General features: G+C 36.1%; 1 protein-coding gene across 1 annotated transcript in view; it reads right to left on the bottom strand.

The window, feature by feature from the left end:
- Positions 1-13,852, bottom strand: part of COL21A1 (collagen type XXI alpha 1 chain) — a 98,647-nt gene that overhangs the window by 47,631 nt on the left and 37,164 nt on the right. Inside the window, exons 9-11 of the mRNA XM_033056778.2 lie at positions 12,385-12,393; positions 10,857-10,940; positions 8,798-8,860 (exon numbers count right to left, since the gene is read on the bottom strand). Of these exons, the coding sequence (XP_032912669.1) occupies positions 8,798-8,860; positions 10,857-10,940; positions 12,385-12,393 (156 nt within the window). The remainder of the gene's footprint in view (positions 1-8,797; positions 8,861-10,856; positions 10,941-12,384; positions 12,394-13,852) is intronic.

Raw genomic sequence — 13,852 nt, 5'->3', positions numbered from 1 at the left:
CCCTGTAATTTTAGGTCACAGATTTTAGCAACTGCTATCACAATCATACATTTGGGATTTGTATTTCAGCTTTCAAAAATTTTCATATCTGCAGCTGAAGTTCTCAGCCTCCAGACTTTAGCTAAAACCAGTTATTTTAGAATTGTTACACAAAAGCATAATAAACATATTGTTTTATTTTCCACTGGAGAAAAAAGAAATTAATCCACATATGTAGACGCACTTTTTTCTCTCTCTCTTAGGAAAAATAGCTGAAACATGCCAAGACTTTTAAAGTCTTCTATCAAGTTACAGAAATAAGCTTTAACAGACAAGGTATGTTCTAATACATTATGCAGCTAGTTTTATAATATCCCTACATAATAAAAATTCCATTGTTGATATTAAGCACTTAGCTATGAACTTCAAGGTATATTACAGTCTATACAAATAAAAAAAATAAAAATTGAATGACCGGGACTACAAAAAGAAATACTAAATAATTCATGAGTTAAAAAGAGAATGTCAGGAATGCTTTGCTCGAAATCAACATTGGCAGAGCAAGAGAACCTTTACAGAAAACAAAATATATCTCTATGTTGTGGTAAATTGGATTCAATTTACCAAGTACAGCAAAGATAGCCAGTTTTCACGCAAAAATTAACTTTAATTATCTTTAAAGAATCTTTAACTTAATTATCTTTAAAGAATCCTTTAAAAGAGGTAAGTTACTGAATAATAAGAATTTTTCATAGCTCATTTAAGAACATTTTCCTTGTAGTAGAAAAAACGAGCTACCAAGAGGATTTTTTCAAGAAAACATATAAAAAAAGAAGAGAAATTGTTCTGTAACACTCTGAGGCTACTTGGTTCCGACATTTAAACAGGCAGACAAAACTGAATTTGATAAATCCCATTAAATGGGCTATCAACTTCAAATACCCAGAATTCAATCTTGATTTGAACTGAGAGAAGTAATAATCCTATCCAAATGGGTTTCCAGCTTAAAACCTTGGCAAAAAATTTCCTGGCGTGATTTCCACACTGGTAAAAAGGAGTTAACAGAACCTTTGCAGTACAAGGAAGGGTGTTTGATTTCTTCTTTGAATCAGTCAGAGCTTCCTAGGAATAATAAATTGAGCTAAAATTATTTGCTGGTTTAGATACAGGAGAGTCGTTGCTGTGCCCTCTTCCCAAAAGACATTTGAGCAGTAGCCCAATGAGCCAGCTGGTAATGTTTAATATAGAAGTAAACAGAATTCTAGGTCTCTGTCATACATGGATCCTTTATCAAGCATTTTACTTCTAGTGCTCAAGGCAGTTTTAGCAAAATCAGCTTTAACTGTAAATGGTATAGTATCCCCAGAGTGCTTATGGGTCTTCTGGGCAGCTGAAACAACTCACCAAATCAAAAAATGCCTCTAAAAGTTTATCCACCTTTTTCTTAAAAAAAAAAATTTAAAAAAAGTTATGACCTTCTGTAGGATATAATTCTATGCAAATAAAACTTTATTTCATAATTTAGATCTCTGCAATGCAATTTCCCTCCTCCCTCTTACTGAGCAGGGGAAGAAGAAGAGGACAATTTCCTGGCTGAACTGAATTTCAAAATCACAAGATGAATGGAGGACAGCAGAAGAATTTTCAACTTACAAAACTGCATATTTAGCTCAGGGCTAAATATTGTAATGTACAGTAATTTCACGACTATAAGGCGCATCCTTTTGACTAAAATTTTGCTTGAAACCTGGAAGTGCGCCTTATAGTCTGGTGTGCCTTATATATAGACAAAGCACGGAAATTTGCCAACCTGGAAGTGTGAGCCATGATGGGGGGCTGCAGCGGCCGGGCAGCCGAGCCACGAGGGGGAAAGGCGGTGGTTGGCACTGGGGGTGGGCGGGAATGCTGGTGCCCGCGGCACACAGAGGGCACCTGGAGCTTTGTTTAAAGGCTACGCCAATCTGTGAAAAATGGTTGCAAATTGAGCACCTGCCAGTAAACCCCGCGGTAGTGCGATTCCGTTACTAATTCATTACTGTGTTGCACACGGATCCTCGCTGCAAAAAAAAAAGTACGCCTTATAATCCGGTGCACCTTATACTTGTGAAATTACAGTAATTTCACGATTACAAGCCACACTGACTATAAGTCACATCGTCGGGTGTTGGCAAACATTTCGTTCTTTGTCCATACACAAGCCGCACCCAATTATGAGCCACTCTGTCATTCGCAGCGAGGACCCGCGTACAACAAAGTTGCCAAATAGTAACAGAATCACAGGATGGCGGGGTTTACTGACTCAGCTCAGGCCTTGAGGGCTCGGGGCTGCTGATGGGGCCAGGTGGCCCAGCTTGGCGCTGCCACTCGGTGGGGCCACTCGGGGCCAGCCGCCGCCGCCGCTGGGCTCGCTCGCCCTGGCCTGGCGCTGCGCCGTGGTGGCAGGGGGGCACGGAGCCTGCCGGCACCCACGGCGGTGGTGGGAGGCGGGGATGGAGCCCCCTAGCTCCCGTGGTCGCAGGCGGGGACGGGAGCCCCCGCCTCCCCCCCAGGTCACGGGGCCAGCAGGAGAGAGCCCCCCACCTTCCCCTTGGGCCGCGGGGCCAGCAGGAGGGAGTTCTCCCGCCTCTCCCCACACCGTGCTGCCTGTATGGAGCCGGGCTCTACCCTCCGCGCAACACAGTAACCAATGTGTAACAATCGCGTAAATGCCGGGTTTTACTGGCAGGCGCTTGACTCGGCAGTTTGCACTGACTCGGTTTGCACTTCCAGGGTTGGAAATGTCAGAAAATTATTCACATACTGGCCACTCCTGAGTGTAAGCCGCATTTCCAGTGTGGGAGCAAAATTTTGGTCATAATGGTGCGGCTTGTAATCATGAAATTACTTTACTGTAATTTCTACACAAACCAAACACACTGTCAATGTGTTCTTTTAATGGAAAGCTGAAGAGAGAAGATTCAGACAGAAATTCACAGAAAGTCACAAAAATTTGAATCACTGTCTGGTACAAATAATGTTGTTTGGGTGAGTTAAAAAACATCTTCTATAAAAATAGCCCCAAAAACCTAGATTTCATAAAAAATTAGTATATAGTTGTATCATTGCTCCTTTTGCAGCATGGATCATCCATCTACATGATAATGCCTACAAATTTTTTGCACTAAAGTCAGCTCAAATCCTCCTTCTCTAATGACAAATCCCTCAGTAGGAGTATCTATGTGCCTATGTGACATACATACATATCTGCACGTATAGCAGTGCCATAGCTGTCATTTTATGTAAAAGGGACAGAAGTGAAAATTCCCTTTCCAATTGATGAGTTCAGGACTGAAGGTTCTCTTTCAAAAAAGCAGAACACACTAAATTTACCACAAAAATATTTTTTATCTGAGCTTGATCTTATCTCATGAACTTTTCAAAAGATACACAAATAGTTTGAGAAGTATTATAGTTAACTCTGAATTTTATATTCAGTTTAGAATCCAGTTGCCTAAATAAAAAGTCAGCTCCTGCCATTTGAGACTCCTAAGACAGCCACTCAGTGCTCGAAGACTGGCACAAAATATTTGTAGTGTGGGCAAGACAAAATACCTTACAGCATAAAAATTCCATATCTTTTGTGGTATATTTGTTAAATACCTGTTGACTATTATGATAATTTAGACATCCTGTGTCTCTATACCCATTTATATACTAAATGTATGTGTCTTAAAATCCCACCTATAATGTTTCATCACTGTCGTCAGTCAGCACTACTCCACAGCACTTTATTATTTTGCATCAGTTCATCTAAAATCAGGATAAGACAAAATTTATCTCTCAGTTTACTGTTGTGAGACAGTACTGACCATTTTCTAGTGCCTGAAATTCCTTAAAAGGAAAGTGATAAAGAGCAAGACGTTGAGATCAGTTTTGTCCCAGACTGCTGGATATTTGAAAAAGTCACATATAAAATGAAATTTTATAATTTAAAGAAAATGGCAATAATTTGCAAATAATTCTAAGGAAAAACACTGAACACACTTCCTAGGTCAAAGAACTTTCATAATAGCCACAAAAAAATAGCAATACTGTCATCATCCTTACTGGAAAAACAAACTTAGTTTGCCTGTAAGGGAAAATATTGAGCATGAAGGACATTTGACGAGTATTAATTCCAAAGAACTGGAATGGAATTGGGTGCAATAGCAGAGGAAACCTCAGAAGTATATCTTCAATGTATTTGCATGCCTAAAGGACAAAAGTTCAGACAGCATTTCTAGGCAGATCTCATCTGATAAGGATAAAATAAAAATAAAAATAAAAATAAAAATAAAAATAAAAATAAAAATAAAAATAAAAATAAAAATAAAAATAAAAATAAAAATAAAAATAAAAATAAAAATAAAAATAAAAATAAAAATAGTGGATGTATGGATAAGGCAATGGGAGCTGCACTGCACACTTCTGCAACAAAAAGCTTTTGGAGTCAATGAAAATCAACAAAGGCATGAACACAGGACAGCTTGGGAAAGACACTGGGAGAAGTAAGCAAGGTGAATTTGGCTAGGAAGGAACCAGAGGTCAACAGTGGTGGTCTAAAGATACTCAAGGACTGTAAACACTAAGTAAAAAGAACAATTTTGGGTGATGTAACTAAGCATAATAGAATTCAACTGCAAAAGGAAAATTAGGAAAACACCCTGAAAGGTTTGCAGACCACTTGTGGTAGTTTCTTGCAGAAAATCTTCAAAGTACAACTATCTAAAGTATTACAAGACAAATCTTCAAACTCTTTTCATAAAATACATTACATGTTAAAAACCAGAAATTGTTGTAACTATGCAGACATGTATCCATGTTTATTATTTCTGCATTTCATTACACTTTCCTCCATTAGCTACTCCATCATCTGCCAAGGCCTTCATAACTCAGAGCCCCTAGCAGTTTATTTTACCTAAACATGATGTTTTCAAATAGCACAGAGGAAAAAAGATCCATCAAGATCATTAAATAAAAAGTTGTAAATCCAGCTTTAAAACTTTCCAAGCTTCAGGCTATTGGGAGATAGGATGATGTACCAAGAGAGTCTAACTTCCTCCTCACTGTTTAGATGTTCATCCTTATCATATCCTCTGCCTTTGGCAGCTGCTGCAGGTAGTGATGTGGTCTTTTATGTGAACTCTACAGTTGTCTCTTCAGCACAAGTCAGTGTCAGGCACCGCTCCCACTCCAGACTTGCAGGTCTCAGGGAAGACATTACATGACTGTATCAGAGCAGAGCAGAAAGATCTCCTCTAACAATAACAAGGCCATAGCATTACTGAGGAATAAGTATTTTCCTGGAATTGAGAGCAGCATTTCACAGCTGAATTATCAACTCTATCTATAAAAGCTTTCTGAGAAAAGTAGCTGCAGAGTTTACAACAACTTAAATCCCAGGCAAGCCACCCAGTATCACAGGGAATTCTATGTATATGTGAAACTATTACCCATTTTTATTCCAAAAGTATGGTTGAAATAGCTCATCATTGCTATTATAGTAAGTACACCATGAAAGATTTGGCCTTCAGTTGGTTACTAAATATTAAACTCTAGGTAATACAGCTATAATAATATTCTATAATATTTTAAAACATATATTGGAACAATCAGAAATTACTTGTTACGTGAGGCTTTTGATACCTTATGAACTCTATTTCCGCTTGTATCAGTAAAGTCAGTCTCACCAGATTTTTTTTTGTAAACTGCACATTTTTTCTCATTTCTTATTTTATTGTCTGTACTGTAAAGACAAGGCAAATTGTTCCAAATTTTCATGAGTGAAACTTGATGGAACACTCAAAAATTGTCCAGATTTGTCAGCTGCATGGTTCACAGTTCAAAACTGAAAAATGGATGGGTTTTTAAAATTTCTGTCAGCAGATTAATAACCTATCACCTCTATGAACCACAAGCGATCACTGCATAGATTCTGATAATTTATTTTTCCCCTTAAATTGAGTTTTTCACCAGTACATATGAAGCATCGTTTGGAATAAAAAATGCCTTTGTGACCACACAGTTAGGCTGCTGAGTGCTTCCAGGGCCAGCAATCACTCCAACTACTTCTTTCTGATTAATAATGTTCATGAAAATGAGTTCCATTTGAGATTCAAATATTGATTTTATCCTTGCACTTAATTATCATTATTTTTATTTTAACTAGACAGTTTAATAATTTTAGGTTCTAAATTATATTTTTATTGAAAAAAATGTATTTTCATTAAGTATGCTTCTCACTTTCAGGCGTTTTTAAAGTTCCTTTAATTGATCTTTTCTGTATGTATCAGAATATTAACAAAGGTGGCAAAGGGAGAAAACAAAGATACTCTAAACAAAACTAATAAAAATAACATTTAAGAAATTACTGAAAATAATTTGAAATTGAAAATAAGTCATGTTCATGTTCACTTGCCCAAATATTAGAATTAACGATTTTACTGGTTAACACCAGGTAAACAATTATTTTTTCGTAAGATTGAAGATATTAATAGGAATTGTTTTTGATTTTTCTAAACTAAAATTAACATTAATTACTAGAACAAACTAGCCAGCCCACAAACAACAACCTAAATTTTATTAGATGTTTTACTCTAAATTCAGTTTCATATAGTAATATAAATGCATACCTAAAGCCTTTCTCAGAAGAAACATTTTGTTGACCAGTTATACTGTTCCAAGAAAATAAATAACAGATCAGCAAACTGGAAAGACTTTAGAGAAGAACATAAAAATGTGTTTGTGAACAGAAAAGACTGACTTTGCAGGAAAAGCTTTTCATGCAAAAGCCATTTGATTAAACCGACTATACAACTACCTGTAAGCCTATGGTGCTGTCTGAATTAAAAGCTTGTTTCTCAGAGTTCCCTGGGACATAAAACTAAAAAGATTCAGATGAGCAAAGTTTCCCCAAACAAAAAAAAAATCACTGACAACACAGAAAATGTTCTAGCTGCATTAGCAAATACAAAAGAAAAATAGAAAGGAAAAGACAGAGGAATCTGTTTCCCTGCACAGTGAATCTAAAGTTCTCTCACCATTCACAGCTAAAAGGTTGCCAGGAATGCACCCAAGAATCTGCTGTAAGGAAAAATAATGCATACTGGCCAAAGGTGCAGATGACCTAATTGGTTTGCAATTATGTCCTTACAAAGAACAAGTGCAAAAACTACAACTGATATTTCAAAAGCACTTTTCAGTAAATAAAGCTATAGGATTTAGCTGCAAGCAGTTCAAATAATGCAAGCTCTTCTGCAAAGTGATACAATTTCTCCTGTAGTGGAGCTTTCTGATTCTCAATCTGAGACACTCTGGTGATCTTTCTTATGTTGAGAGAATGCCCATCTATGCACATTATGACTCACTCACAGGAAAAAACAAGCCATAACTCCTAGATTACAAAGTTACAGTAGGTCTACAGTATCAATTTATTTCGTCATTATTTGTGCTGTTACAAATTCCGGTGCTTATGGGAAAATAAATAGCCTTGGAGTGGAAACCTCTTCAATAAAGTATGAAAAAGTCATAACAAATTGTTTCTAAAACAATACTGTTGTAGCTGACCAGATGCTTCAGAAATGAAGTCTTAATCTATTTGTTACAAGAGAGAAGAGAAACTGATGTTTCCCTTCCAATATCCAGTCCATTCTGCTTTCATTAAAGCTTGCATGGTATCTCTTTACTTTTCAAAATATCAGACTTAGCTGGATTGAAGACTCTGCTATGTTTATCAACACTGCCAATCTATTTCCAGAAATCAGCATGGTCAGACTATGATGGACACCTTTCCCCATGCAAGTCAGTGTTCAGACAGTTTGTATACCTTTCTTTTATAGGAGATCAGAACTGGTCTTCATAAGCTTAAGCACCACCAATTATCAATTGAAGAGATATTCTGATTTAATACACTTCTCCATCTTAGAATACTTTAAAAGCTGCATTTTCAGGATTGTCTACAATCAAAATGCATTATTTTAAAGCACTGGTAGTTTCAATTCAGATTGTATTCTCTAACTCTGGTTCAAAAAAAAACTGAATTTAATAGCTATCAAAAACTGTCTAAGAGCAAAAGTATAAAAACATTTTACATCACAGTGAAAATGAGGATATTTGTTTGTGGGACTGATGACAAATTGATGTATGCACTGCTCACCTGGACCATCAGGGTTACCATGCTCAGGTTTCAATATAACAAGTCTCATACTTTAAAACAGGGAAATACTCATTTTTTAGAAATTATTACATTTCTTTTTTCAGCATCTATTTTCTTCCTGTTAAACTAACTCTGCTTACAAATGGAATCGCCACAGTTAAATGAACCAGTTTGGAACAAAAAAATCTATATTTTTAGAATTTTACATGTGTATCTACATATTTTGATGGACTACTTGAGGTAGCCTACAAAGAAATTATATGAACCAAGGATCAAGCCCTGAAAATAAAAATATCAGATTTTAGGCGACCCAAAGGGCTTTTTAGAGAACAAATTCCTAAGGAGCAAAGACTGAAGTTGGTAATATAACTGCTAAAAGTAATGCAAAGACCAACAGGAGCACTTATAACCTGTTCTTTGCTTTACAACAGTACTCTAATACTTACAGTATTTTACCTTGAAGCAAAATAGTATGAGTGACATATTCATACAACAGTTTCATGCAGATAGCGCTTAAATGACATTCACAGTTTCAAAGAATGGAGACAAAATAATCTAAATTTCAACAATCTGGTATCAGTGATCCATGTTTTTTCTCCTGTTAGTTTTACATTTACAATATATGACTAAGTTTTTAGTACTCACAGGCTTACCATCTGGACCAGGCAGACCAGGATAACCATGATTCCCAGGCTGCCCAGGCTCACCCTAGGGAGAAGCAACGTGTGAACACACAAAACATGTAAGCATTCTAAAATTGTTAGAATGTTTTTAAATTAGCACAAAGCAACCTTAATCCAAACACATTCCACAAAACAGTCTCTACAAGTCTAGAGACCTACTATTGATAAGCAATTCCCATAGTGAAAAAGAACTGATATAGGGGGCAAAGTTTTTGCCAACTTCTCCCCATCTTGTTGTGCAGTACTTGAACAATTGAGTCCACACTTAGTTACAGCACAAATTTGCCCCATCAACTTAAAAGCTTTCTAGTCTTTTAGCACTTTAATGAACAGAAATAGAAACACTTTTTATCAAACAGATGAGACAATCTTTAATAAAACTTTATTAATGAAGTAGTTATTTTCTGAAGAAATCGCTCACTTGCTTTAGCTGCGCCTAATTCTTAACATAAAAGCACTAAAAAGGCAAGAACCAAAATTAAAATCTGCAAAATAATTAAGTACTGCCTGAACACCAATTGCTGATGAAAAAGATATTTTTCAGATTTCCTCCCTTGCAATAATTTTGATAATCACTGTTACAATCAGATTAAAGTAAAAGAAAAGTTGCTTGCCAAGGAAAGAGAAAGAAGGAACTCAACATATCCTCCAAGAGTATTCACTTTCTGTTTATTTTACTAACAGTTTTGATTTGAACTCAGCAAAATCCAGTAAGACTTGAACTCTAAACCATTTTAGTTGTGCAGGGGTGTTAAGTGGGTACTTATTTCTTCAGCCTGAACCATCAACAGACATTGTTTCATATATAAACGACAGAAGTGTAATGCAGAACTAAGTGGAAAAGAATACAGAATAATGTCTTTTTTGAAAAGCATAGCCGTTAAAATTTGCTAAATTAGTAATTAGTTACCCATAATTATTGTTGTCCCAATAAAGAAGTCCAGGTTTGGGATTTGAGCAAAAATAAATTTGCTTTCAAATATACCATTTAACAGTGAAAAATTGTGCTTTTAACTTGAAAAGCCTAAAATATCAGTTACTTGTATTTTGAAATTGCTTTAATTTAATTATGTTTATTGTACTCCATTAATATCACAAACACAAAAATTAAGTTTAAATTCATTTGGTTCTGCAATCCAGTATTCAAAAGTTAATAAATACTAAAACTGAGATAAGCTATTCAACCTTAAATTGGCTTCCTTTACACTTTCTGCAGCCTTCTGTGTTATGTACCATCTTGTCACCTGTACTCAATTATCCCTAAACAAATATTACAGTGCATTGTAGTTGAAAAGTTTTACATAAGGCAGTAGGTATAGATCATCCAAGTTCTGAAATTTCACATTCCTTCATACTTTACAGGAAGGGGTTTTCAGTTCTTTTAAAATCACAAACATTTCATCCTCTCTCCTCTTTTTTTCTCTAATATGGTAAAAAGAGAATGAAAAAGGTAAAAGACCACAGAAATTGTATTACATGAAATAAATGTAATGTAAATCTGCGTTTCAGATTTCAATTCCCTGATCAGAAACTTTTTCCACTGTATCAAGAAGCCCTTTGATTTGAGGTAGCTGCAGCATACTGTAACCTCTTTTATGACAACAGTAGAGAAGGTTTTTATTAATTTGCTTAATGAAAGACAAGTGATTTGGGGTTTTCTTGTCTGCACTTTATAATTCTGTAAACACTGCTTAGCACAGTTATTGAGAAAGATACTAAAGCAAATACTAGGGATTTGAGTTTGCCATGTAAGACTTCTGCAACTCAAGTATAGGTGTTATTTTAGTTCTTCATCAACACAGAAAGGAGGTCATCAGCACAGCTAATGTGCAACTCTTCCAGTAAGCATCTAGTTCATTCTTTTACAAAGAAGGAAGAAACCCCCTTCTCCATCAAAATAATTTTGTTAGAAAATAATTTCATCCTCAAACAATTAACAGCGCAACATCGTTTGCTGAAGAGTAGCAAGCAAACACAGGTACACAGGTCAGATATCCCAACAAGACAGAACAGAGACTTACTTTGGGGCCTGGAGGTCCTTGCTTTCCTGGTGGGCATATGCAGGGGGCAGGTGTTGAGCCTACATCACTGGGACCATTCATGCACTACCAAGAGTGAAAACAGCCATCAGCACACAGCAAAAGGCAGCCAACAAACACATTGGAACACTATGTGAAGCTGACTTTCCTTAGGCTGCCTTTCACTTAGGTCTTGGCATTCACTCCCTTGTTCAGCTGGAACTTGAGCTTATCTCAATATGGGCCTCCAAATACTTCTCATGCACGAAAACATTTGATCCAGAATAAAAAGAAAAAAAAAAAGTACTAATATTGGGCTGATACCTGTAACTTTGTTTTTTCACAAATATTTTGTCACATAGTTTGATAATTTTAAATCTTGAAATATGAAAGATCCTTCTCCTAGCTAATCTATACTCATACTTTAAAGTGTGATCAATTCTCAAATATAACAATTTAATTTAGAAATGTGTACAATTTTGTCATACTTATGCATAGCATAATGATCCAACCACTGGCATGCTATTGTGTAGCAAGCCTGAAAAGAAGATAAATCCCAAGTCTCCTACCTCCTAGGCACACGCTCCAACTATGAAGCTACTTGAAGGGAGGCAGGACACAGCTGCTACCACTGACTCCCAGAGGTCACTAGACCTGGTCCCAAGAGTGCCCATCCTACAAAAACCATTAGGTGATCTCCTCCAACCCATGCTTCCTGCAGCACTAAACACTAAACCTCGGCAGATAACATAACCCTCTAGAATTCCTTTCCTTTTTTTTGTGATATTTACCTCTCACCATTAAGCCCCACATGAAACCTCAGTGCTTTACTCAGGCAGGTAAGGGGAGAGCTGCTAAATGAAATCTGTTAGAGGTACATCTGTACTAAATCTTTATGTTGAAGTTAGACTCAGTAAATTATTTTTCACTCATCAACCCTAACCCAACAAGTTCTTAGACCTATGGAAAGGCAAAAATCTAAGAATCCAAGCTGAAAAACAAAGATTTTTGTATTTATTATCTAAAACTTTCCATATCTTCTACTCCATATTTTGTAGAATAATGACATCTTTAAAGATGTATCTTGATTGGAATTCTTCTCAGGGTCAAATGATTGATTAAAACACAAACCCATGTTTCCTTTGCAACGGTACAAGTTGGGAGTTACAGGTAAGGTTGGGGAAGTTGTCATATTAAGTCTTGAGATAAGCTCTGTTCAGGGAGTTCCCATTAGGACAATGCAGGTAACAGCTACCTTACTATACATACCCCCCCAATCCTCTGCAAATAGCAGCAATTGAATTGAACTGGGAGAAAACATCAGACCATTTATTCTAATAAACATGTGTTTTTTCAGAAAAAAATTTGTCTACTGACTAGAGTTCAAGCAAGGGAAGTCCAGCACTCTTAAGCTTAGCAAATTCCTGTCCCCTTTTGAAAACAAAGTGTATATTACCTACAATATTAAGAAGCTTATAAAAAGTCAAATACTACCTTAAACTGAATTTGAGTAGTTTAGGATCGAGCCTACCTCTCCATTCTGAAACAAGAAGAAACACAATTTAAGAGTACAGCAATATTTCTAAAAGGAAAATCCATTCATTTGGAAACACTATCAAAACTTCTGAGTTGTAACTGTCAAGAAATTATAATTCAAATTTTAAGACTTTCCGAGACTTATGTGCAGCTGCTATTAATGCATATGAAATTAATTTAGTTAACTGTGTTTAAGGATCTGTCAATGGGAGTTATCTGTAGCAATTTTCAAAAGATAATGACAGATATAATACTAAACCATGTCAGTATATACACACTAAATGTTTAGATTCAGGTCAAACCTTTTACCAGAAGTAGCTTCTCATCAAAAATATCATCTGCTTATTCATTCATGTCAAAGAATGTACCAAAATACTTCTGAAATCTCTGCTCTCTGCCTGAATCCAGCATCTGGGACAACACAGGGCAGCACAGAGGCAAGGCTGGCTTTTTCTCCCTTTACTGTGACTGCATTAGACTCTGCTATCAGTTGATCTTTGTTCCAGTATCTGCAATACCACAGAACAATCCAACCCCAAATACTTCAGCAGAGCAACCATGAAATTGTCTGTCACGATAGTTTAGTAGCCACCATTAGCTGCACTGTCCACAGGAAAATTCCCATGCACAGTCACTGCAGATTTCATACACACTCTGAGGACACAGAGAGCCTCCTCTGTATTCAATTTTCAGCTTAAGTAAACCCTAGAGAAAGTTTTCATTTTCCATGGATCATAAAAGGAGCCTAAAATTACTATGCAGCTAGGTATCTCTGGGAAAGGGGATTAATTTGGGTTGTAATTAGTACATAAAGCCTCTTCTTATTTCAGGAACTCTGATACTACCACACTCTGACAGAATACAACCACAAAGCACATATTCCTCCTTGAAGATCATCCAACATTTTTATTTTCTGAAGCAGTCCAGAATTTCATGGGCAAAGTCCAAATTTAATTTTAAAAAACAGACAGTGAAACTAAAATGGCAAAAAGCAATCTTTTGGCTTCAACTCTTTGATAAATTGCAGAAAACATAAGATATGAAAGACTTTTTAGTGCTTGCTTTCTTTATGCAAAATATTTTTCATTTTATTACTTTTCATATCCTATTTTTAATTTGTAAAGAGCAAAAAGATATGTGATGCAGTTAGATAGCTATATATTTCATTTTCTTCGAGATTCAAAGCTAGTTTTACAAAAGTGTTCCAGCACCTGTTAGTTCTTGACACACAGAGTCAGAGTTCAGAACAGCTAATAATCCATTCACCTACTTGCTGCTTGACTAAAAGTTGAAAAAGCCCTGATAAGGATGCAGCAGACACACTGGCCCAAGAGAAAAAGAAGAAAAACAGACTAGCTGGCAATACATGCCAGTCTGACAAAAAGGAAAATCTGGATGCTTGATATACAATGGTTCTATTGTCAAACCAGCAAAATCATGTACTAAATCAAATCACAACATGA

Source organism: Catharus ustulatus, chromosome 3 (assembly GCF_009819885.2).
Source record: "Catharus ustulatus isolate bCatUst1 chromosome 3, bCatUst1.pri.v2, whole genome shotgun sequence".
NCBI lineage: Eukaryota > Metazoa > Chordata > Aves > Passeriformes > Turdidae > Catharus > Catharus ustulatus.
Note: the sequence above shows the minus strand (reverse complement) of the source record. Positions and strands in the feature narration are given on the sequence as shown.